This window comes from Phocoena phocoena, chromosome 8, assembly GCF_963924675.1.
Source record: "Phocoena phocoena chromosome 8, mPhoPho1.1, whole genome shotgun sequence".
Taxonomy (NCBI): domain Eukaryota; kingdom Metazoa; phylum Chordata; class Mammalia; order Artiodactyla; family Phocoenidae; genus Phocoena; species Phocoena phocoena.
Genome location: NC_089226.1, coordinates 54,107,978 through 54,133,358, shown reverse-complemented (window position 1 = coordinate 54,133,358; position 25,381 = coordinate 54,107,978). Strand labels below are relative to the sequence as shown.

Genomic DNA, 25,381 nt, shown 5'->3' with positions numbered 1-25,381 from the left:
GAGGAAAGCAGACGATGCAGGCCATATGATGCCAACCCGCACATGCGGATTAAGGTGATGAAAGGCCCTCTGGGGCCCTGTGTGGTAGAAAAGGGCTCAAGTCTAGGAATCAGGCCAGGAGTCCAGCCTCAACTCTGTGACCGACTTTTTTCTGTGTGACCTTGGGCCAGTGCCTTTCCCTCTCTGAGTCTCAATTTCTTCCCCTGTGAAACAGCAGGGCTGTTGTGAAGATTGAAGAAACCTCAGTAAATGACCTAGCGGAGCGCTGGGCATATAGAAGGTACTGAGTTAATGGCTGCAGTTATTTCCATTAAATGACAGATGATCGCGGTCATTCTCAGAGGAAGTAGAGACATGTGTGTCTCCCCCTTCTCCCCAAACAAATTCTAAAGCCTTGAAAATCAAGATTTATAATGATGGTGCCGAGACGACTCTAGCTGTGAATGGCCTGGTTAAAATAAGGTTGCCTTCCCAGGGGTAATCAAACACAATTGCAGGAGCAAAAACAGTGTGGCAGACAATTCCCATGAAAAATCAGAGGCGTTGGAGGCTGAAGCTGTGTTCTTTGCAGAGGGGGCAGGGGAAGACGTGGGGTCTGCACCGCCAACGGTGATGGGGGCCCTCCCCCCAAGGTGGTACCACCAAGCCAGCCGCCCCCCTCACTTCCTGGAGGGCCCCCAGTGAAGAGGATCTACACCTCTGCTGCAAAATGAATAAAACTGAACTAAGTAGCTCACTGGGGAACCACCTAATGCCTCCTGTGCTCAGCAGTGGCGGCGATGAGATTATTTTACATCTTTCTTTCTTACAAAAAGTTCCCAGTTGTATAAAAAATGAGCTCCACTATGGGGAGGTGCACCCGGCTAACATTCTAATTCCACATGCCGCCACTGTGGGTGGCCATTTATTTTGGGAGGACTCGGAGATGCGGCCGCCTGACTGGATTGTCATTCATCTCAGGCTAGGAGAGGGACCAGTTAGTGCCTGGGAAACTTTTGGTCCAGTTTACACGGCAGAGAGGAAATCCTAATAGCACTAATTACTGCCATTTATTGAGCACCTGGGGTTTTCCAGAGCTGGGCTAGGTGCTTCAAATGTATCATCTGGTTTCTGCAGAGGAATCTGAGGCCCAGAGGAGCTGCTCAGGGCTACACATGTGGCCCAGGCAGGAATAAACCCTGGTCAAACTTTCTACTTAGCTCACTGCCTCAGATGTGTATGAAGGGCTCCTGGAGAATTCACACAGGGGGCTCAGTGAGGCCATGGATGGTGTCCCACAGAGAACAAAGAAAGCTAGGCCTTGTCTGGGGAGCCCGTGGAAGGCTGTTTCCCACATGAGATAGTTGCTTGAGTTCTTGACTGTTGAGGAACACAGGAAACCTTGTTGTCTGGGCTCTAGTTGTGTGACATTGAATAAGTAACTTACTGTTTCTGTATCTGTTGTGAGAATGACACTATGAGACAGGGTGCCTATTTCTAGTCATTACTGCTGCCCAGCTGTGTGAATCAGGAAAAATCCCTTTTCTCTCTGGGCCTTGGTTATCCCACGCATGAATCAGGGGCTGAAGTGAACTTTCTTTGTGAGCAAGGGCAGGGGGCCCACGTGTTGCACGAGGATGCTTCTGCGGCTTTTAGGAGTCAGGGGCATGTGCCTCAGTCCTGTGGCACCCTGCGGCCCAGCAAGTCTCCATGGAGCACCTGTGGTCCGCAAGGCACTGTGCTGAAAGCCAGGTCTGGGTCCTCTGTTTTCACTCTCCCCGTTGCCTTCCTTTCTGAAGTTGGAGGGAAAAGAAGCTGGGCAATCTGGCCCCGGGGCAGAGGCCACACTATAGAGACATGGGAGTCAGGCAGAAAAAGGGCTGGTTCAGGGCATCCACGCACCGAGAAGTGCTCTGAGATGCCACACTGTAGATGCCAACCCGCTGGCAGTGACAGCTACGGTGGGGCCGTTCTGCTGTCTTAGGAAGGATAACTCTGCCTGGAAGGAGAATATGGCTTAGGTTCCAAAGAGCTAAACTGACTCTTGGTACATGTTAGCAACAGTAATTAATAAGAATAACAGTAAAAGGACAACTAGAATAGGTATTACTGACCACTGATTATGTGCCAGACTCTGTACAGGGCACTCTATGTATTATTTCTAATCCTTGTAGCAACTTGTAAATTGGTTTGATCTCCCCCATTTTATGGATAATGAAATTGAGGCTTTACGAGATTGCCGATCTGCCCAAATTCCCTCAGGGAATAGTAGAAGCCGGAAGCCTGCCTAACATCAAAGCCAGTGATCGTTTCACTAGCACAACTGAAAAGATACACGAGCCCCTTGTTGTGGGTAGTCGCTTAATTTACTTTCCCCTTTGCAGATGAAGAAACTGAGGCCCAGGAACACCTTCTCCCCGGGACGGTTTCAAGAAGAGTCCAGTTCTCAGATGCCTCCTCCTTCTTTCCCCTCCAGGATCCAACCACCCCCAGGGTCTGAGACCTGCTGGAGGCCCTGCTCACCCGAAGCCGGCGCCCGAAGACGGTGACCTGGCCGCGAGCCTGCTCCTTGCGCTGCCGCCACTCCACCAGGTTGAGGCCGTTGTCGATGGGCAGCGTGACGTTCCGCTTGCCCACGGTGGGGTTGACGGTCCCGGCCAGCAGGTGGGGCTCCGTCTGCAGGGCCACCTCCATGCCGTTGGCCAACAGCAGCCGCAGGGAGCCGTCGGCCCCGATGTAGTAGCTGTTGCGGACCTGGTCTGAGGGAGACAAGAGGGATGGACTCTGCTCAGGAGGGGGGAGGACGGAGGGAGGTGTGTGTACAGCAGAGGCAGTGGTGTGGTGTTTAAATGTGTTTATGTTTCTGACTACAGAAACAAAACACTGTCATTGAAGAAAACCAGGAAAATACATGGAAGTCCGTGAGTTCAATACCCAAAGGAAACCACTGTAAATATTTTGGTTTATTCCTAGATTTTAGGGTATTTCTGAATACATGTACCGTTAAAAATGGTTGCTTACGGAGGTTTTTCACTGATCATTGTATTATATCGTTGAATATCTCCATAAATGTGTTTCTTAATGACTGCATGTTATTCCATTGCCTGGAAATACCAGAATTTATTTAACCAGCCCTCAAAGAGATATTCTGATTATTTCCAGCTTTGCATAATTACAGTAACACTGCAGATAAATACATTTTAATCATTATGCTAAGTGAAAGAAGGCAGACTCTAAAGGCCAGATATTGTACGCATCAGTACGTTTATATGAAATGCCCAGGACAGGCCAACTCACAGAGACAGAAAGTAGATTAGTGAGGGAAAGGGAGAATGGGGTGTGATTGCTAATGGGTATGGGGTTTCTTTTGGGGGCTGATAAAAAAATTTCTGGAATTAGTGGTAATGGTTGTACAACTTTGTAAATATGCTAAAAACTGCTGAATTATACTCTTTAATAGGGTGGATGTTATAGTATGTGAATTATATCTTTATTAAAAATATACATTTTGGATAAATCAATGTCTTCATTTGGGGTTATTTAATCAAGACAGACTCCTAAATGTAGGATTACTAGAGCACAGGGTTGAACATTTTTAAGCCTCTCCCACCAGGGTAATAACACTCTTTGCAACAAGATGAAAAATATGTACAATATGTATATCAATGACAGAATGCCAAATATATATATATATATATATATATATATATGTTTTAAATTGCTGTTATATATACATATATGTGTGTATATGTCATATATGTATATACGACAATGATTTAGAAACAGGCTTGAGTTTGAAATTTTAAATCTGATTAAAACATTTTAGTTAGGATCTTTTAGCTAACAGAACCTTCTGGAGAAAAAGTAAATTTCAGCTGTAAAATGCACACTGTGTTCTTTTCTAAACACGGAAACATTTGAGTTTGTGCTGCAGTCACCTGCCTCTTGCCCATCCTTGTTTGTTGCTTCTCCTGCACCGCCCCTATGCTTAATAAATGCTAGCCCAAGCCCTTCCTTCAAGACTGCTTAAACGTCATCTCTTCCCAGAAGCTTCCCTTGTTCCTCTGGTTGGAACAAATGCCTCCCCTCTCCCTTAGCCTCTTTATTGGTCTTATTAGTGGTCCTGCAGCTGAGGGGTAGGGGGGTTCACCATTCTGTGAGTGAATGAATTCTCAAACACCTAAGTGCCTACCGTGAAAGGCACTATTGCACAGAGATTAAGAGCATGGACTCTGGAGCCCGGCTGCCTGGGTTCAAGCCCCAGCTCTGCTGCTCTCTTCCTGCAAGACCTTGGGCAAATTCCTTAAGCTCTCATGCCTCTGTTTCTTCATCTGTACACTGGGGATAATAATTGTACTGTTACCTCACGGGATTAAGCAGGATGATGAATATGAAGAGCTGAGAGCAGTACTGCACGTCTCGTGCATGTAACGTAAATGTTAGCTATTACTAGTTGTGTGTGCCTGGCGCTGTGCTGGTCACTGTCACATCTATCTCTAGTCATCTCTCCTCTATCTTCACCGCCCCATTTCACACACCTGTCAGAGTGAACTTTTCTAGTACCGATCGTGGTCCTTCAATAGGTCCCCCTTACTTTTGGATCAGTGCTTAACAGAATGTTTTCTAGAGTGTATTTGTCTGGGTCCAAATACCCTACTAGTTGGGTGACTTTGGATAAGCTACTTAACCTCTCAATGCCTATTATCTTCATCTGGAAAATGGAGATATTAATAATATCTCAGAAGGTTGTTGTGAGGATTAAAAAGGATGATGAATGTAAAACACTAAAAATATACTTCATACTAAGTGCTCAAAATATTAGCTATCATTATTATTATTGCATGTGCTCAGTAAATATTTGCTGGACGGAACTAGATATATACTAGGCTATGTCAAGCAATAAGGATGTGGTTTTTGTAGGTAACCCTCACTGAATCTTCCCTGCTAGGATGGCATCAGATCAGCCTCTGTCTCTCCCACCCGCTTGCCCCCATCTTTCTCCCTTTCTCTCTCACGCACGCAGAATTCTAAAATCTGCCTCAAACTTGCTATGTATTATTCACTGACAATCTGTATTTTACTTCCTTTGAACAGTGAAAAAGCCGGTGTCAATTTATCTTTTAAAGCTGCTCCTTGCTGAATCTACATATGTCCAATAATGGTGACTTTGGATGGAACAGCATCTGTCGAGGCCCATCTCAAACGATCCCCGTTTAATGTGAGCTGTGACTTCCCAAGGCTGTTGTTCATTAGTAGCTACTTCTTATTTCTTCCCATAGTTCAGACGTAAGATGAAACCAAAAGAGCTTTTAACGAAGACGCTACTGAGGTGGCTGCAAAACTGAGGATCTGAGCCTGGTACGAAAGGAGAGCCTGGCACAGGTCCCAAAGAAGAAAAAGAGGTACCACGTTTCCTGGATACTGAGATGTACTTTTCCTTTTCACGTTTTAGTGTTTCTGAAATTGGAATGTGTCTTAAGTCCTTGTATGGATTTTGAGCAGTGTCTCTCCCCACCCCCCCACCTGAAAAGTTGTTATTAAATCGATGGTACATTTTAAAACTGAGGAGATGTGACACTTCTGAATTTAAAAAGTTGTCTAAATATTGGAAGGCCTGCATTAACTTTTGAGAAAAATGCTGAAAGCCGGCTTAGACGTATGGAGCGGAGGAGACAATTCTTAACCACAGGGAAGAAAACAGGCTTGAAGGATACGATGTCTGCATGTCATCAGCTGCACTGCTGTTCTCGGTCAGGCAGAACCCTGGCTGGTTTGGAACTGGTACCTTTTCTTGCCAATAACCCAGCCAGAGCATAAACACCTAGGGTCTGTCCCAACCCATTGCTAAAGGTGCTTGGTGGGGAAGGAATTCCAGGGCTTGATTTCCCTTTCTTTGACTGAGAACTGCTATTGTCCTAAGGCACAGGACCACATTTGGGAAGAAAAATGGTTGTGAAAATATATGGTTATTTTCTTACGGTAAATCAAAATGCCTGTTAATTAATTAATCCAACAAGTACTTTCTAAGCAATACTATGTGCCTGGCCCACGCTGGTCACTCTCTGTATATTGTCTAAAGAAACTGTCTGAGAGGAGATTGGTTCAAGATGGTGGAGTAGAAGGACGTGTGCTCACTCCCTCTTGCGAGAGCACCGGAATCACAACTAACTGCTGAACAATCATCGACAGGAAGACACTGGAACTCACCAAAAAAGGTACCCCACATCCAAAGACAAAGGAGATGCTGCAATGAGACGGGTGAAGGGGCGCAATCACAATACAATCCAATCCCATAACTGCCGGGTGGGTGACTCACACACTGGAGAACACTTACACCACAGAAGTCCACCCACTGGAGTGAAGGTTCTGAGCCCCACGTCAGTCTTCCCAACCTGGGGGTCCGGCAACGGGAGGAGGAATTCCTAGAGAATCAGACTTTGAAGGCTAGCGGAATTTGATTACAGGACTTTGACAGGACTGGTGGAAAGAGAGACTCCACTCTTGGAGGGCACACACAAAGTAGTGTGTGCATCGGGACCCAGGGGAAGGAGCAGTGACCCAGGGGGAGACTGAACCAGACCTACCTGCTAGTGTTGGAGGGTCTCCTGCAGAGGCGGTGGGTGGCTGTGTCTCAACGTGAGTACAAGGACACTGGCAGCAGAAGTTCTGAGAAGTACTCCTTGGTGTGAGTTCTCCCAGAGTCCGCCACTGGTCCCACCAAAGAACCCAGGTAGGCTCCAGTGTTGGGTTGCCTCAGGCCAAACAACCAAGAGGGAGGGAACCCAGCCCCACCCCTAAGCAGTCAAGCGATTAAAGTTTTACTGAGCTCTGCCCACCAGAGCAACAAACAGCTCTACCCACCACCAGTCCCTCCCATCAGGAAACTTGCACAAGCCTCTTAGACAGCCTCATCCACCAGAGGGCAGACAGCAGAAGCAAAAACTACAATCCTGCAGCCTGTGGAATAAAAACCACATTCACAGAAAGATAGACAAGATGAAAAGGCCAAGGGCTATGTACCAGATGAAGGAACAAGATAAAACCCCAGAAAAACAGCTAAATGAAGTGGAGATAGGCAACCTTCCAGAAAAAGAGTTCAGAATAATGATAGTGAAGATGATCCAGGACCTCAGAAAAAGAATGGAGGCAAAGATCGAGAAGATGCAAGGAATGTTTAACAAAGACCTAGAAGAATTAAAGAACAAACAAACAGAGATGAACAACACAATAACTGAAATGAAAACTAAACTAGAAGGAATCAATAGCAGAATAACTGAGGCAGAAAAATGGATAAGTGACCTGGAAGAGAGAATGGTGGAATGAACTGCTGCAGAACAGAATAAGGAAAAAAGAATGAAAAGAAATGAAGACAGCCTAAGAGACCTCTGGGACAACATTAAACACAACAACATTCGCATTATAGGGGTCCCAGAAGGAGGAGAGAGAGAAAGGACCCGAGACAGTATTTGAAGAGACTATAGTCGAAAACATCCCTGACATGGGAAAGGAAATAGATGCCCAAGTCCAGGAAGCGCAGAGAGTCCCATACAGGATAAACCCAAGGAGAAACACGCCGAGACACACAGTAATCAAATTGGCAAAACTTAAGGACAAAGAAAAATTATTGACAGCAGCAAGGGAAAAATGACAAACATAAAAGGGAACTCCCATAAGGTTAACAGCTGATTTCTCAGCAGAAACTGTACAAGCCAGAAGGGAGTGGCATGACATATTTAAAGTGATGAAAGGCAAAAACCTACAACCAAGATTACTCTACCCAGCAAGGATCTCATTCAGATTCGACAGAGAAATCAAAAGTTTTACAGACAAGCAAAAGCTAAAAGAATTCAGCATCACCAAACCAGCTCTACAACAAATGCTAAAGGAACTTCTCTAAGTGTGAAACACAAGAGAAGAAAAGGACCTACAAAAACAAACCCAAAACAGTTAAAACGGTAATGGGACCATACATATCGATAACTACCTTAAACGTGAATGGATTAAATGCTCCAACCAAAAGACACAAGCTCGCTGAATGGATACAAAAACAAGACCCATAAATATGCTGTCTACAAGAGACCCACTTCAGACCTAGGGACACATACAGACTGAAAGTGAGAGAATGGAAAAAGATAGTCCATGCTAATGGAAATCAAAAGAAAGCTGGAATAGCAATACTCATATCAGATAAAATAAGACTTTAAAATAAAGAATGTTACAAGAGACAAGGAAGGACACTACATAATGATCAAGGGATCAATTCAAGAAGATATAACAATTATAAATATATATGCACCCAACATAGGAGCATCTCAATACATAAGGCAACTGCTAACAGCTCTAAAAGAGGAAATCGACAGTAACACAATATTACTGGGGGACTTTAACACCTCACTTACACCAATGGACAGATCATCCAAACAGAAAATTAATAAGGAAACACAAGCTTTAAATGATGCAATAGACCAGATAGATATAATTGATATTTATAGGACATTCCATCCAAAAACAGCAGATTACACTTTCTTCTCAAGTGTGCACGGAACATTCTCCAGGATAGATCACATCTTGGGTCACAAATCAAGCCTCAGTCAATTTAAGAAAATTGAAATCATATCAAGCATCTTTTCTGACCACAACGCTATGAGTTTAGAAATGAATTACAGGGAAAAAAACATAAAAAACACAAACACATGGAGGCTAAACAACACGTTACTGAATAACCAAGAGATCACTGAAGAAATCAAAGAGGAAATCAAAAAATACCTAGAGACAAATGAAAATGAAAACACAACAATCAAAAACCTATGTGATGAGGCAAAAGCAGTTCTAAGAGGGAAGTTTACAGCAATAAATCCTACCTCAAGAAACAACAAACATCTCAAATAAACAATCTAACCTTACACCTAAAGGAACTAGAGAAAGAAGAACAAACAAAACCCAAAATTAGTAGAAGGAAAGGAATCATAAAGATCACAGCAGAAATAAATGAAATAGAAACAAAGAAAATAATAGCAAAGATCAATAAAACTAAAAGCTGATTCTTTGAGAAGATAAACAAAATTGATTAACCATTAGCCAGACTCATCAAGAAAAACAGGGAGAGGACTCAAATCAATAAAATTAGAAATGAAAAAGGAGAAGGTACAGCAGACACCGCAGAAATACAAAGCATCCTAAGAGACTACTACAAGCGACTCTATGCCAATAAAATGGACAACCTGGAAGAAATGGAGAAATTCTTAGAAAGGTATAACCTTCCAAGACTGAACCAGGAAGAAATAGAAAACATGAACAGACCAATCACAAGTAATGAAATTGAAACTGTGATTAAAAATCTTCCAACAAACAAAAGTCCAGGACCAGTTGGCTTCACAGGTGAATTCTATCAAACATTTAGAGAAGAGCTAACACCCATCCTTCTCAAACTCTTCCAAAAAACTGCAGAGGAAGGATCACTCCCAAACTCATTCTACGAGGCCACCATCAACCTGATACCAAACCAGACAGAGATACTACAAAAAAAGAAAATTACAGACCAACATCACTCATGAATATAGATGCAAAATTCCCCAACAAAATACTAGCAAACAGAATCCAACAGCACATTAAAAGGATCATACACCATGATCAAGTGGGATTTATCCCAGGGATGCAAGGATTCTTCAATATACGCAAATCAATCAATGTGATACACCATGTTAACAAATTGAAGAAGTAAAACCATATGATCCTCTCAGTAGATGCAGAAAAAGCTTTTGACAAAATTCAACACCCATTTATGATAAAAACTCTCCAGAAAGTGGGCATAGAGGGAAACTACCTCAACATAATAAAGGCCATATACGACAAACCCACAGCAAACATCATTCTCAATGGTGAAAAACTGAGAGCATTTCCTCTAAGATCAGGAACAAGGCAAGGATGTCCACTCTCACCGCTAATATTCAACATAGTTTTGGAAGTCCTAGCCACAGCAATCAGAGAAGAAAAAGAAATAAAAGGAATACAAATTGGAAAAAAAGACATAAAACTGTCACTGTTTGCAGATGACATGATACTATACATAGAGAATCCTAAAGATGCCACCAGAAAACTACTAGAGCTAATCAGTGAATTTGGTAAAGTTGCAGGATACAAAATTAATGCACAGACATCTCTGGCATTCCTATATACTAATGATGAAAAATCTGAAAGAGAAATGAAAGAAACACTCCCATTTACCATTGCAACAAAAATAATAAAATACCTAGGCATAAACCTACCTAGAGAGACAAAAGACCTGTATGCAGAAAACGATAAGACACTGATGAAAGACATTAAAGATGATACAAACAGATGGAGAGATATACCATGTTCTTGGATTGGAAGAATCGATATTGTGAAAATGACTACACTACCCAAAGCAATCTTACAGATTCAATGCAATTCCTATCAAATTACCAATGGCATTTTTTATAGAACTAGAACAAAAAATCTTAAAATTTGTATGGAGACACAAAAGACCCCAAATAGCCAAAGCGGTCTTGAGGGAAAAAACTGGAGCCGGAGGAATCAGGCTCCCTGACTTCTGACTATACTACAAAGCTACAGTCATCAAGACAATATGGTACTGGCACAATAACAGAATTATAGATCAATGGAACAGGATAGAAACCCCAGAGATAAACCCATGCACCTATATGGTCAACTAATCTATGACAAAGGAGGCAAGGATATATAATGGAGAAAAGACAGTCTCCTCAATAAGTGGTGCTGAGAAAACTGGACAGCTACATGTAAAAGAATGAAATTAGAACACTCCCTAACACCATACACAAAAGTAAACTCAAAATGGATTAGAGACCTAAATGTAAGACTGGACACTATAAAACTCTTAGAGGAAAAAAAAGGAAGAACACTCTTTAACATAAATCACAGCAAGATCTTTTTTGACCTGCCTCCTAGAGTAATGGAAATAAAAACAAAAATAAACAAAGGTGACCTAATGAAACTTAAAAGCTTTTGCATAGCAAAGGAAACTATAAACAAGACGAAAGGACAACCCTCAGAATGAGAGAAATTATTTGCAAGTGAATCAACGGACAAAGGATTAATCTCCAAAACATATAAACAGCTCATGCAGCTCAATAACAAAAAAACAAACAACCCAATCCAAAAATGGGCAGAAGACCTAAATAGACATTTCTCCAAAGAAGACATACAGATGGCCAAGAAGCACATGAAAATCTGCTCAACATCACTAATTATTAGAGAAATGCAAATCTAAACTACAATGAGATACCACCTCACACCAGTTAGAATGGGCATCATCAGAAAATCTACAAACAACAAATGCTGGAGAGGGTGTGGAGAAAAGAGAACCCTTTTGCACTGTTGGTGGGAATCTAAATTGATACAGCCACTATGGAGAACAGTATGGAAGTTCCTTAAAAAACTAAAAATAGAATTACCATATGACCCAGCAATCCCACTACTGGGCATATACCCAGAGAAAACCATAACTCAAAAGGACACATGCCTCCAATGTTCGTTGAAGCACTATTTACAATAGCCAGGACATGGGAGCAACCTAAATGCCCATCGACTGACAAATGGATAAAGAAGATGTGGTACATATGTACAATGGAATATTACTCAGCCATAAAAAAGGAACAAAATTCGGTCATTTGTAGAGACGTGGATGGATCTAGAGACTGTCATACAGAGTGAAATAAGTCAGAAAGAGAAAAACAAATATCGTATATTAACACATATGTGGAACATAGAAAAATGGTACAGATGAACGAGTTTGCAGGGCAGAAACAGAGACACAGATGTAGAGAACAAACGTATGGATACCAAGGGGGGAAAGTGGCGGGGGGGTAGGGGTGGTGGTGTGATGAATTGGGAGATTGGGATTGACATGTCTCCACTAATATGTATAAAGTGGATAACTAATAAGAACCTGTTGTATAAAAAAAAATTCAAAAAAAATTGGAAATTGAGAGTAAGAAAAAATAAAGAAATTGTCTGAGCAAACCTAGGAAGCAGGAATTGTAATTCAGCCCCATTTCCCAGACCCAGAAACTGAGGATCGGAGAAGAGTGACTCCACCCAATTCACACAGGTTGGAGCTGGTATAGCAGGCACAGGGGTCCCAGTGTGTCTGCCCTAGAACTGCAGCTCTTTGCACTGCCCTGCACCATTCAATGTGGCTTCAACTTGCTTTCTTTTCCCAGAGTAGAAACTTGAGGGCCATGGTGATGGGGTGGCAGAGTTAGGACTAGAATTTGGGACTCTGAATCCCAGGCCAAGGCTGTTTTTACTACTTTGTGTCAAAGCTTTTGGGAGTATGAAAAGCTATCTGGAGGCTGGGGAAAAACATCAAGCAAGGCTTTCCCTAGTGATGGCTTCTTTTTTCTCACGCTTACTAAGTCCAACAAAGCTGCAAGCTCCATTCTGGGTCACCAGGGACCATGAGAACAACTGAGGCAGACAGTTCACAGCAAGGTTTCATCCTCGTGATTTATCTGAAGCTAAAAGATCAACTTATATCAGGGATTATTTGATGGACACAGAGAAGGGGCTCTTCTCTATAGAATCCTAGGAGAGTAACAAAGCGCTCTCACCTGAGATTCAGGGAGGCCTTCTCCACGCCCAAATCCCTTTCATAATTAGGTGTAATTATTCTTGTCCTTTGTCCTCATCTGCACCAGAGTGAGAGTCAGTCTTTAATCCGGGAGCCATTAGAATGGCAGAATAGCGAGGTCACCTGGATTAGCAGCTAATGGATTCTCTACCCTTTGTTCTGCTGATAATGGAATGAGACAATGAAATATTACTCTGAAGCTTGAGGGAGAGAATTTACAGGGCTCAGGCTGGTGTGTTTTGCAAATTAGGTGGCAATACAGAGAGAAACCAGTTGTTATGCTTTTCTGTTCTTGGGCAGCTGCAGTAGCAGCTTGTTTCTTGTGTCATCCTCTTTCAAAGGGGTCTCCCCACCCCACGGTCTCCAAGAACCCAACCCCCCACCTGGCTTACCTTGCAGCAGTGTATAGAAGGCACCTGAGGCAGACAGGTTGGTGGTTATGGTGACATCATCCTTGCTGGATGTCTCTACCCGGACATGCACTGAGCTGTCTGTATCACTTCGGAAACTGCTCACCTGGCCAGTAGGGAAGGTCACATTGGTCAGGCGCCCAAAGCTGTCGTACCTGAAATCCAAGGGGTGGCTCTGAGTAACAGAAATATAATTGTGCCATTGCTGGAACTTGGCAAGTTCTACCTTATGCCATGGTTTTGCATGTTCTGCTTTTCCTTCTGGTCAGATACGTTTCCACGTCTCCCGCATCTCCTTGGACACCACTCCACCCGCTGATATCCAACTGTAGGCAAACAACTTACCTCTCTGAATCTTCCTTTCCTAATTCCGTAGAGTGGAATGATAACCCCTGCCCTACCCACCACCCAGGATTCCTGTGAGCAAGATGTGGAGGTGCCCTGTCACTATGTCACCCATGAAGGGTGAGATGATGGTGCCCATATGAGACCCAGAGTCTTAGAGCTGGGTGACTCCCAGAGGCGAGCAGTCACTGGCTCAACCACCGCCCGCACCCCCCTCCCCGCCCCCAGGAACTGTAGGTTTCTTCTGAACAGCACTGGAGATAACCCTAACCCTAATCCAGGAAGCTACAGATCCTGGGAAAAGGGGACTTTGAATTCCAACCAGGATTCTGCTGCCACATAAGCAGGCTAGACAGATGGGCTCTAGCAACCCCTTCACATCTAGGTTTCTTCACATCTGGCACCAAGCAGCTATGTATCTGTGGCGCTCAAAACTCACAGCTTCACTCTGGTGTGGTCTTTCTGAAGCATCCTAATTGAACCCTCATTCTCTTTCCCATTCTCCTGATGAGACTAAAGGAAATACCTAAAATTATTCACCACCTACACTATGGCATTCATATTGTTCAGGTATGGTGCTAGTCACACAATGTTCATACATTCTTTCATTTAATCTTCACAACTAGTCTAAAAGGTACATATTAGCTCCTTTTTGGACGAGGCTCAGAAAAGTGAGGTCACCTGCTCAAGGTCACGCAGCTAAGTGTGGTAGAGTCGAAATTCAAACTCAGCTCTGTCTGCTTCCAAGCCACCACCTGATTCTCCGTCTTCAGGGAGCATTTCCATACTGTTTGCAAGTATCCATCACGTGTGCTCTCTTACCTGCTGCAGAGTAATTGGGAGATAGCGGGGAGCGGGCTACTGACATTTCATAATTACGGGAGGCTGAAGTGTAAAAAGGTAGGTTTTAAAGAGCCTTTTTTGCCCTTGCGTGCGAATGGGGAAAAAGTTCTTCGCCCAGATGTCAGTATTTCTGACTTCTACTCAGGCTCGAGCTTATAGCGTGGGTTCAGCTGTATACGTCTCCCTCGTGTACTCTGGGTCTCCCACTGGACTTTTTTTCCTGCTTGGCTTTTAATACTGGGGTAAAGCTGTCCTCTTGGCCCCTGAGGGTTTTAATCATGGTGAAATGAAAGGCCTGAAAGTTCAATTCCATCCTTGCTCTTCTTGTGATGCCTTCAGCTGGGCCTGGCTTCCTGATGGGACCCTGGGGTCCCACAGCTTCTATGGTTTCAGGTGAGACTTGGTAGGTGAGACTAGGCAGGCCTTTGCTGAGCAATTTTCTGTTCAAGGTCAGATTTGAATGCTGCATGGATTCTGCCATCTGCCAACTCTTTCTGTCCCTGTGGCTGGTACTGATCACGGCACGCTTTACACCAAATGGTAAAAGTCCCTGGTGCGGTCTGCCACAGAGGAGGTGTTGGTGAAGGTCTTTGGAATGAATTGCTCGAGTCCTTGACCTGAGACCGACTCTGGGGGAAGGGCCAAGGGGTTCTAGGAGGGTTGAATCTTTGGTGCCGAGGCCTGAGGAAGGGGAATGGAAGCCCTTTCCAAGATGGCGAGAAAAGCAGGGGTCTCGACCACATACGTCAGGCCTGAGCTCGGTGGGGCAAGGCTGTGGAGCTGTATTAGTCCTTTGGGTTCTCTTAGAGGCAGTTAAGGGGTTTGGAAACCTGTTTCCTGTCATGATTTCTCATTTTTCTTCCTTTGTACTGAATCAGGTTGTTGTAAGGAAAGGTCAGTCTGGCTTAACGGAGAGTGGTGGTGTGACTTGACCTGGACTGGAGGGAAAGGTACAGAGTGCCCCTCAGAGCCAGGTGAGGGAGTGACTCTGAGAGATTGCTGCAGGAAGGAGGGAGCGTCTTGGGGTAAAGATCTGGAATGTCTGTCCTGAGGCCTCTCTCACCTGGAGAAGCTCACAGCTCTGCTCCCTTTAACTCTGGGAGAGGCTGGTGTCCTTTTTAACCCGTCATGGCTGCTGGAAATTTGAACAGGAAGGAATTTCACAAAAATGTTTACAGTGGCTATCTCTGGGAGGTAGAATTACAGGTGATTTTAGTTGCTTATTTATATGCATTTTATACTCCCAAGATTTTTTTATAATTAACATGGATTATTTTCATAATCAGAAGAGTGCTCTGACAACCCAAGTAATGCCTCATAAGCATGGCCACCTTGGGGAAGAGGACTTTTAAAATGACTGGCATTTATAGAAGCATCTCATTTATAGGACATCTGCCAATATCCACCTCTAGGCCTTTTCAGTAAAATATGACTAGGGCATCCCAAATTTCTGAGCCAAAAATCAAGACCCCCGCCCCCCTCCAAAACTGGCTCTGCCCTGGTCACCTGAACTGTATCTGTGGTCTGTGAGTAAGCGGAGTGCTGTCAGATCCCAAGTCATCTCTGACATCAACTGGAAGATCCATTTCAGTCCAGCACTTTCATGGGACGAGTATGGTGTTCTAGTCTGGTTCTTTGAACACCTGTGATCCATGCACACACTCTTTATTAATCCAATTTCCTGACCTAACTGGATAAAAAAGATTTATTATACCATGCAAGATACTTAAAATGGAGTTTTGGAGTCTTACAAATAAGACTGAATAGATTATTAATTAGGGCTCAGATGTCGGCTCGATACTACTTCTATCAAGGCCTTGCTCAAATGCCACCTCATAAAGCCCTCCCTGGTCTCCCCAGCTCTTCTCCCAGTTATACTCTGGCACAGCTCTATCTCAGAATGTGTCCCCTGCATTATAAGAGCTGACGCACAACCTGTCTCTTACTTTGGCCTCGGAGTGCCTGAGTCAGGACAGGGTCGTGGAGTCAGACAGCTAGACTGGGGATCTCGATTCCACCACCCTGGAGGTCTGGTCGTTAGTTCACCTCAGCTTCCCCAGCACGGGGACTGGTAGAGAGAAGACGGGCAGGGAGTGTTGGCTGAACGAATAAACGAACGCATGACTGGACGTGTGAGGCCTCTTTCCTGCTCTGTGGGAGAAGACAGACTGTCATTCATTCACACGCTACCCCCTGCAGGACCTGACAGAGGCTTGACACACAGTAGGTCCCTGATAAACATCTGCTGAATGCACAAATAGGGAAACAACCACCTTCACTAAACGATACTTTAGCAATCTCCGTAGGCATCTCCCCAGAGTTTTAGTCTCCAAGATAGAAAGAGGCTTTACATAAAGGCAGGCAATCGTAATTATTATTGAAGGTGGCCTGTAATACATAATTAAATTGAGCCTGAAGACGATACAATGAAAAGGCCCCGTGCTTTCAAGATCTGCTTTTATTTTATATGAGATGGCGAAAAACAGTAATTTCCATTCCTCACATTTTCCATTAGAAGGACTGAATGTCTTAATTAAATGAACGTCCAACAGAACAGCCAATTTATAGAATTTTCTTGTCCCTTATTCATTCATTTCAGCACTTCCTGGAGCTTGAGAAATGCCACTGGATCTCTCTGCCTCCTGATCAATACCTGTGATTATGCCATCAGAACGCTGCTGCTTCTGCCTCTGCAGGAAGGAGCTGGAGCTGCCCATCCTCTGGACCTTGACCTCTGCCCTGTGGCCCCCCCTGGTGGGGCCCTGTCTCTTCCTGCTACAGAGCTGCTAAGGGAAAGGATGGTGGTGCTCCCCAACAGGGTGTTGGGGACAGGTCTCTGTCTGCACTCCCTGGATTACATGTGGCTGCCTCAAACCCTGGCCCCATGAGGGAAACCTTCTGGACAATGGCTTAGATACGTCTGTTGCAGCTTTACTTAAATTACCAGCTAATTTTCTTCCTTTCTGTTGGAGAGGAACAGAAGGAACATGTTGGTGTGGGAAGGTCCTTGGAGCCAGGTGGTCTAGGCTTTAAATCCGGGCTCTACACTTGCTAGCAATGCAACCCTAGAGGGTGGGCACTCAGTTCTGTTTTTCTGCTAACCATCCAACTCCTACCACAAATGATGCTATTTCAGGTAGGTTATATAACACAACCTCGTGTGCTTCTGTTTTCTCGTTTTATAAAACGAGGGTAATAATACCTGTCTCAGAGAGATACTTGAAGATCAAACACGGTAACATATTTAAATGCAAATTCCTTCCAGGGCCTGCAAGGACCCCATGAGACTGCCCTCACCAGACTATCAACTCCCTGAAGGAAGGGACTTTGTTCAGTCACTGGTGTATCCCCAGAATTTAGGAGAGTGCCCAGCATATAGTAGATGCTCAATAAGGTGAATGAGTGTTGGTTGAATGATCTGCTCTTTCCTGCCTCTTTCTGACTTCACCTTGAACCCTATTCCTTCCTACTTCCTCTGTTCTACAAACACACTGAGTTCAAACCAGGCTTGGGGTGCTCACACTGACTGTTCCCTTTGCTGGGAATGCTCTTCCCTCCATTCTTGGTAGGGCTAGTTCCTTTTATTACTCATGTTTTAGTTCAAAAGTTATTATTCCAGCAAGGCCTTCCCTGATCACCCTTTCTGATGGGTCCTCCCATCTTTACCACATTATCTTATTTTACTGTTTTCACTTATCATCTTGTTTATTTGTTTACTTGACTGTTGTCTCTCTTTTCCCACTAGAATATAAGCTCCATGAGGACAGGGACCTTGTTTGTATTCTCAGTGCCTAAAGCAGGACCCAGCATATAAAAGATACTCAATACATAATTCTTGGATGAATGAATGAATAAATGAATAAATAAATAAATAGTAGATATTATTGTTGTGTTTTCAAGACCTGGGATGAGAATAACTAAGAACTCCATCCCTATTACCTCTCACTTTCCATATGAGGAAGGGAAATTCATTAATATTCATAGAGTACATTTTAGGTACTGAGCCCTGTGCTCACAACCATTTTTTTTTTTTTTTTTGTGGTGCGCGGGCCTCTCACTGTTGTGGCCTCTCCCGTTGTGGAGCACAGGCTCCGGACGCGCAGGCTCAGCGGCCATGGCTCACGGGTCCAGCCGCTCCGCGGCATGTGGGATCTTCCCAGACCGGGGCACGAACCCGTGTCCCCTGCATCGGCAGGCGGACTCTCAACCACTGCACCACCAAGGAAGCCCTCACAACCATTTTTGAAAGTGGGCATTATTATCATCATTTCACAATTGGTGAAGCTGAGGCTCGGAAAGGATAAGTAACTTGAGTAAGTTCACACAGCTAACAGAGGAATATAGATTCTGTCAGGTCTGTCTGACCTTAAAGTCTGTGTACTTTCATCAAGCTTCCCATAAAGACGGTGCCATTTCAGATCAAAACCTTTCTGTTCAACTATGTTAAAGAAAAAACTGGGTTTGGAAATCTCAAGTTGGGTCAAGAAGACTGACAGTTTTCTCTTCAAGATGCTTTGCTTTGCTACCATTACAGCTGACTTTGCAGTGATGCTGAGCCCCATCTGGGGGTATGATGGAGACAGCCAGGTGATTGGCTTTTTACTATTGCCTTTCACTGACTTCACTCATTTTCCCAAAGGATCTTTGGAGCACGAGGAAAGAACACACATAAAAGATTCATAGAGTGGCTGTGAACTTGGCTCTCAGAAGAGGACCACTAAAGGGTATCTTCACATACACTGCAAAGCTTTCTTCTTCACACTCAATACTTCACATCTCGAGCCATTTTACTATGCGTGGCTGGTGAGGAAAATGCCACATTGCCTCTCTGATACTAAACTTTTGCTGATCAGGGACTTTTTAGTTGAAAATAAAGATTTGATTTGTACGACTTTCATCTATGATTGTTTCAAACAACACCATCACCAACAAGAGGAAATGGCCACTGTAACCTCTGTGAATAATTAGAGTTCACAGCCCATGCACACCAACGGTTCCCTTGACCCCAGGTCACCGTAACAGACTGGCATCACTAAACCATTTGCAGCTACTCCAGAACTGCAGCAGAGCCAGGCTACTTGTTGGCTTCTGCAATAAAAATTTGTCCTTCCTGCCCATTTCCCATAGAATTAAGTCCCAACAATGAACTGTAGTCTTCAGGATTTCTAAGATCTGGTCCACCCTATCACTTCAGGTCGTAGCTCTCACTGATGTTGTATTTGAGGCCATGCCTCTGGTGGTAAGTGCTTAGGATTCAGGTAGATCTGACATTGAACCCTGGCTCTGCCACTTATGTGTACAATGTCACAGAGCCAGTCAATGTCTGTGCTGTTTATTCTCTGTTCCCTCCTCAGATCCATTTTCTGCCCTTCTCTGTGCTCAGAGGGGCTGACCCCTGCAGACTGCATCCCTGGGGCCCCTTGATGGCTTGCTTCTGGTTGGGTTCAGTCAATGGCAGGAAATAGCAAGAGACTGGAGGTCAAAAGGAGGAGTTTTCCCTACTCTCCATGTCCTTTGGTGCCATATTTCTAACAGTGGGTGCATCCACCCACAATTGCAGCTTCCACCAGATGCCTTCTCCTTCATGGTTACAGCTCCCACTGGGCTTTAGTAAGTAACAATATCGTATTCCTTCCCTGCCTTGCCCTTCATCCCGAGGGTTGGTAACAGTTGTTCACTGTTTTTAGTGCCTGGATGCCTCACTGTCCTTTCTTGGTTCCCTTATCCCTGCCTATACCTCTAATAACACTTCTTCATTGGAAAGGTATTTTTGCTGGATATAGAATTCTAGGTTGACAGATTTCTTTTTTCCTTTCAGCATTTCTGTTTTCTAGTTTGTATGGTTTCTGATGAGAAGTCTGCTGTGATTCTTTTCTTTGCTCCTCTGTAAAAAATGCCTTTTGGGGGGCTGCTTTCAAGATTTTCTCTTTTTCTTTTGTACTCAGCAGTTTGAATATGATATGCATAGATCTATGTGTGTATAGTGTGTGTGTGTGTTTATTCTGCTTGGTGTTTTCTGAGATTTTGGGTCTGTGGTTTGATGTCTATCATTACATACAGATAATTCTCGACCATTATTTCCTCAAATGGTTCTTCTGCCTTGTTCTTTCTCTCTTCTTCTGGAATTCCAATTACATGTATATTAGAGCAGTTGATGTTCCCCAGTTCTTGGTGCCCTTTTCTGTATTTTTTTTCATTCTTTTTTTCTCTTTGTGTTTCAGTTTGGATAATTTCTATTGACCTATCTACTTTCCTCAGCTGTGTCAAGTTTACAGATAAGCCCATCAAAGGCAGTCTTCACTTCTGTCACTGTGTTTTTCATTTCTAGCATTTCCAGTCAATTCTCTCTTTTAGTTTTCATTTCTCTGCTGAAATTATCCACCTGATCTTACATGCTGTTCACCTTTTCCATTAGCACCTTTAACATAATTTTTGGTTATTTTAAATTCCTGAAGGACAGTTTCAACGTCTGTGTCATATCTGAGTGTGGTTTTGATGATTACTTTGTCTACTGGGAGTGTATTGCTTTTTCTTGCCTTTTTGTATGTTCAGTTGAAAGTGTGACATCTTGTGTAACACAGTAGACACTGAGGTAATAGATTTGGGGTATGAGTATGAGTTTCCTTCTGCTCAAACTTTAGTGGGAGAGTTTAAGTTAATTTAGTTAGGATTTGGGCTGGCTTTGAAATGTGTTACTTCTGTGCTTAACCTTAGTGCATCACAGGCGTTACATTCCTCCAGCAATACCTTGAGTTTAGGATGTGAAACTGGTTTGCCAGAGGGTTTTCTTTCAATGTGTCTATTCTATTCTCAGTTTCAGGTCCCCTCTTTATGCTGGGCCTTAGAAAGGGTCTCTTTTTAGGCTTTTGTATCTCTTTCCCAGTAGTAGTCTGCTTTTCATTGTTATGTTTAGCTTTTTAGCTAGCGGTGGTGGCTGGTGAGCTTGAGAGAATTCTCTTTTGTTCTGATTAAGCCTCAATCTTATATTTGCATGTGTCCCTGAGTCTCAGGAGTGTGGCCTCTTCAATGCTCCTGCCCCTTTCAGGCTGTCGGTCTGGGCCCATTATATATTCCTGCTCCTCTTCCAGCAGTAGTTAGAAATTTTTTTGTTCCTTCATTCAGCTGCAATGGTTTTCCACCAGCACCTAAGTAGAATAGTGTGTGTTGTCCACCTCTCCACAGATTAAGCCTTTTATTCCATGTGGGAGATCAGGTGAGAGGGGTCTGGGTGGAGCAGGCAGAAGTTTGTGCCCCTCCCTCAGCAGCTGCTGTACCCCTCCCCCAGGTTTACCACAAGGGATATTTTCTTACATCTTTCCCTAGTCTTTTCTGTGAGTACCGAGCGGGGTTTGTGGAGAAAAGGTCCGGAGGATGTGGACTCTCCCAATTTCTGCAGTCTCCAAGGGCTTCATACTCTCTTGCCAGTACACACTGAGCCTTTATAGATTCACCAAGCTGAACTTTTCCTCCCAGGGACTGGTTGCATCTACCAGGTAAGCTGGTGCTCACATCTTGTCTGCAATGTGACACTCTGTCTCTCCTTGGATTTGGCCACTTGGTTGCCCTGTGACTTCAGAGAAGGAGTTCAAGGAAAACTCATGAATTTGCCATTTGTTTGGCTTATTTTCATTGTACGGTTGGGAACAATGCTCTTTCTAGCTCTTACATCCTCAAGCAGAAACTGGAAGCCAAGTCTCTTCATTGGAACCATTTGAACTGAATTCAGTTTCCCGCTGGGAGCACTGACAGTGCTGGAGCTGCGATGTAAACCTAGTATTTTTCTCGCTACAGCATATTTTTTTCTTCCCTTCATTGTCCCCCTTCTCTCCTGAATGTGAATTTCATTCATAAAATAGTTACTGAGCATCTACTAGGTGGCAAGCCCCAAGCTTGTACAGAGATACATTAGTTAGGATCTCAGAGTAGTTAGCTCGAGCACAAGGATGACAGGGGCTGTCACAGGGCACCATGGGATGCCAGAGCCACCTGCCCCTATGAAACTTACTCATGCCTAACCAGCAAGACAACTTTGGAACCCGCCTCAGCTCATCAGGCCATTTTCTTAATCACCAAATGTCATCTGCCCAGGAGCCCAAGCCTGAAATTAATGATGCCACACGCTGGAGATGAAGAAGGCATTACAGACCCCTTTGAGGTTTCCTACCAGCAGACCTGTGGGCTGAGGGAAGAAAAGTAACCTTGATTCCCCAGAATTATAAACTCTTAAGTCAAGCTGTTCTAAAGTGTGTGGTGTTTATGTTAGATGTATTAATCTGTTGAGAGGATCGATAAAGCCAACTTGAAACTTGTTTCAGTAATAGCCCATGCAACAGGGAAGCCTGGGCTGATTTTTTTAAAAAAGAATATTAGAGCATTTGGGTTTGGAATCCATTAAGCTGCCTCATGGAGCTAAAAGTGGGAAATTCACTGGAGCAATGTGCATTGGCAAAATCTGTCCAAATCTGTGCTGAGAATTACCATAATGATAATAATATCAGACCGTTTCTTCTTGGGAGCGTCATAGTTTGCAAAGTATTTTCACTTTCAGTATTTATTTAGTTTTTTGATCCCCATAATGGCCCTGAGATGGAGTAGATCAGGTGTTATTTCTGTCTGGTTGAGACTTGGGTCTGGAAGCCAGTCTGCCCCTGAATCACATGGCAAACATCCAGTGAAAATAGGCATCTGGTATCCTTGCTATGTTCACAACCTTTGACCCACTCTGCATGTCTTTTTCCAGCCCATTTTTGATATTCTCGAGGATCTAACCCCTTTTCTAGTTCATACCTTGATCCCTCAGACTTGACACTTGATTCTGCTCTTCTGGTCTGCCCTCTAATTTCTACCTACTTCAATTACAACTTCTGTCTGCTCCTTTGATTAGGTGACTCACAGCTGCTCCGAGGCCTTGGGTACCTTCCATGCCCAAACATCATCTCTGCAATTACTTGTACTGCCACTAATATTGCCTGAAATACTAATATTAATACTGCTTGAAATAATAATAACAACAGCAACAGCTATCAATTGAGTACTTATGATGAGTCAGACACTGAGTTTTCCATGTTTTATCTCATTGAAATTTTGAACCTTAGACTAGCCCTATGAAAAAGGTACTATTTTAATCCCTACCATATAGTTAAGTTGCACAGAATTTAGGTGAACCCAGTTAGTGTAATTAAAAGAACATGGACTTGTGTTTTGGCTCTGCTATGCGCTCACTGTGTGATTTTAGACTAGTTACCTAATCTCTCTGTGCCTCAGTTTGTTCATCTGTAAAAAATGGAATTGATAATTCCTACCATCTGAGGTTGCTGTGAAGATTAAATGGGAAAAAGCCTGGCACACAGTAGGATCTCAAAAAAAAGTGAATTTCACTTTTTTCTTTTAGGGCTTTTATCTTCTACTCCTGAGTATAGCTATCAAGTGGATACTTTGGAATTCTTCATAAAACATCAAATATGGCTGTATATTTCATCAAGGAAGACAGGGAGGGAGGAACAGGATGCTTTCTGGTAGAGGTGTAGGAAATGGTTTCCAGTTTCAGGGCTGGTTGAGAGTAATGGCTGCAGTGATGTGTAAGCATTCAGTTTGGGACTTGAGGGCGTGACCTTGGGAACTAATTGAGTGTACCGACTTGCTCAGACAAAGAAACCCCTGTATTGGCTAAATAACCAATAAGAGAGCTCCATTGGGCAATGGGGGGAAAATTGAATTATTTAACGTATTTCCATTTCAATTAGTTAATCAAGATAATTGCTGTTTTCCTGGATCTTTGTCTTTTCTTTGTAATTTACAAGGCCCTTGTTTGGAGAAAGGAATTTAGCCCACGAACTCTGTATAAACTGCTGTGACTTTTTGTGTGTGTGCAAATTATATTTAAAAATCGATTACAGCTCCCTTTGCTTTGGATTCTGGGATTGTGAGAAACTGATGCTTGATCAAGCTTGAGAAAAACTTACAGTTCAAGCATTCGGGTTCATTTGGGATTAACAAACTCAGCCAAGGGGCAGCAGGGCAGAGCTGAAAGAACATGAGCTCTGGCATCAGACAGACGTGGGTTGTGATCCCTGTTCTGCTGTGTTCTCACTACAGAACAGTGAACAAATGAGCCTCTCTGAGCCTCAGTTTCTGTTTCTGTAAAACAGATACTGTTACCCATCTTCCAGAGCTGTTGTGAGGACTGAATGCAATAATGCCGTTCCTAGCCCATCAGTGACAGGCAGCAAAGCTAGTTCCTTCCCCATCTTCCACGTACTTATCTAAGGGTCGTGTATTTGCCAGTCTCAGTTGTATGGAACATGGCTAAGACCTCAAAAAGACGCCAAAGAAATCCAAGTAGAATAGATGTTACAAAGTCCATTCGTTAAAATACCTCACAGAGGAACACCGTGGATATATATATTTAATTTTGGTGAGGATTATAATAAGCTGAATGTCTGGTTCTCTGACTACACCAGTTAAGAAGCCCTACCCTGGATGAAGAGAAGGGAAGTGAGCTACTGAAGTCAGTCCCACGACTGAAACCAACAATGACACGATAGCGCCACACTGAGGGAGGAGGTGGTAAAACTATGGATTAGGTACAGGAGCTAATGAAAGAACAGTTTAGAATCACTTCGGGCAGGGATGAAGGGTTCTATAGCTTCATTTCTTCACTTCCCGGCAACTATCTTCAAACAGCAGCATCAAATGCATTGTTGTTGTTTCCTATTAATGACCCTGACTCATGAAAGAAAGATTTCATTATGTCTGTATAATGTGTTTGAGAAGGGAGGCATGTAATACACTTCATAAACTCCATCCAAAATGGTAAAAGTGAAAGAAATTTTTTTTTTTTTTTGCGGTATGCGGGCCTCTCACCGCTGTGGCCTCTCCCGTTGCGGAGCACAGGCTCCGGACACTCAGGCTCAGGGGCCATGGCTCACGGGCCCAGCCGCTCCGCGGCATGTGGGATCCTCCCGGACCGGGGCACGAACCCGTGTCCCCTGCATCGGCAGGCGGACTCTCAACCACAGCGCCACCAGGGAAGCCCGAAAGAAAATTTTTGAAACTTAAAGATGTGGGCTTTGATTACGTGGACAATTCTTCCACGTGGAACTGTTCTTTCTCCCATTGCCACATTTCTGGACAGTGGTCATATGAAGATGCTGGCACTTAACCAAGTACTGAT

The 25,381-nt window shown here is 43.7% G+C and overlaps 1 protein-coding gene across 1 annotated transcript in view; it reads right to left on the bottom strand.

Moving 5' to 3' along the window:
* The window catches only part of TENM4 (teneurin transmembrane protein 4), a 385,687-nt gene that overhangs the window by 13,156 nt on the left and 347,150 nt on the right, over positions 1-25,381 (bottom strand). The window contains exons 25-26 of the mRNA XM_065882183.1: positions 13,003-13,175; positions 2,503-2,738 (exon numbers count right to left, since the gene is read on the bottom strand). Coding sequence (XP_065738255.1) covers positions 2,503-2,738; positions 13,003-13,175 — 409 coding nt within the window. The remainder of the gene's footprint in view (positions 1-2,502; positions 2,739-13,002; positions 13,176-25,381) is intronic.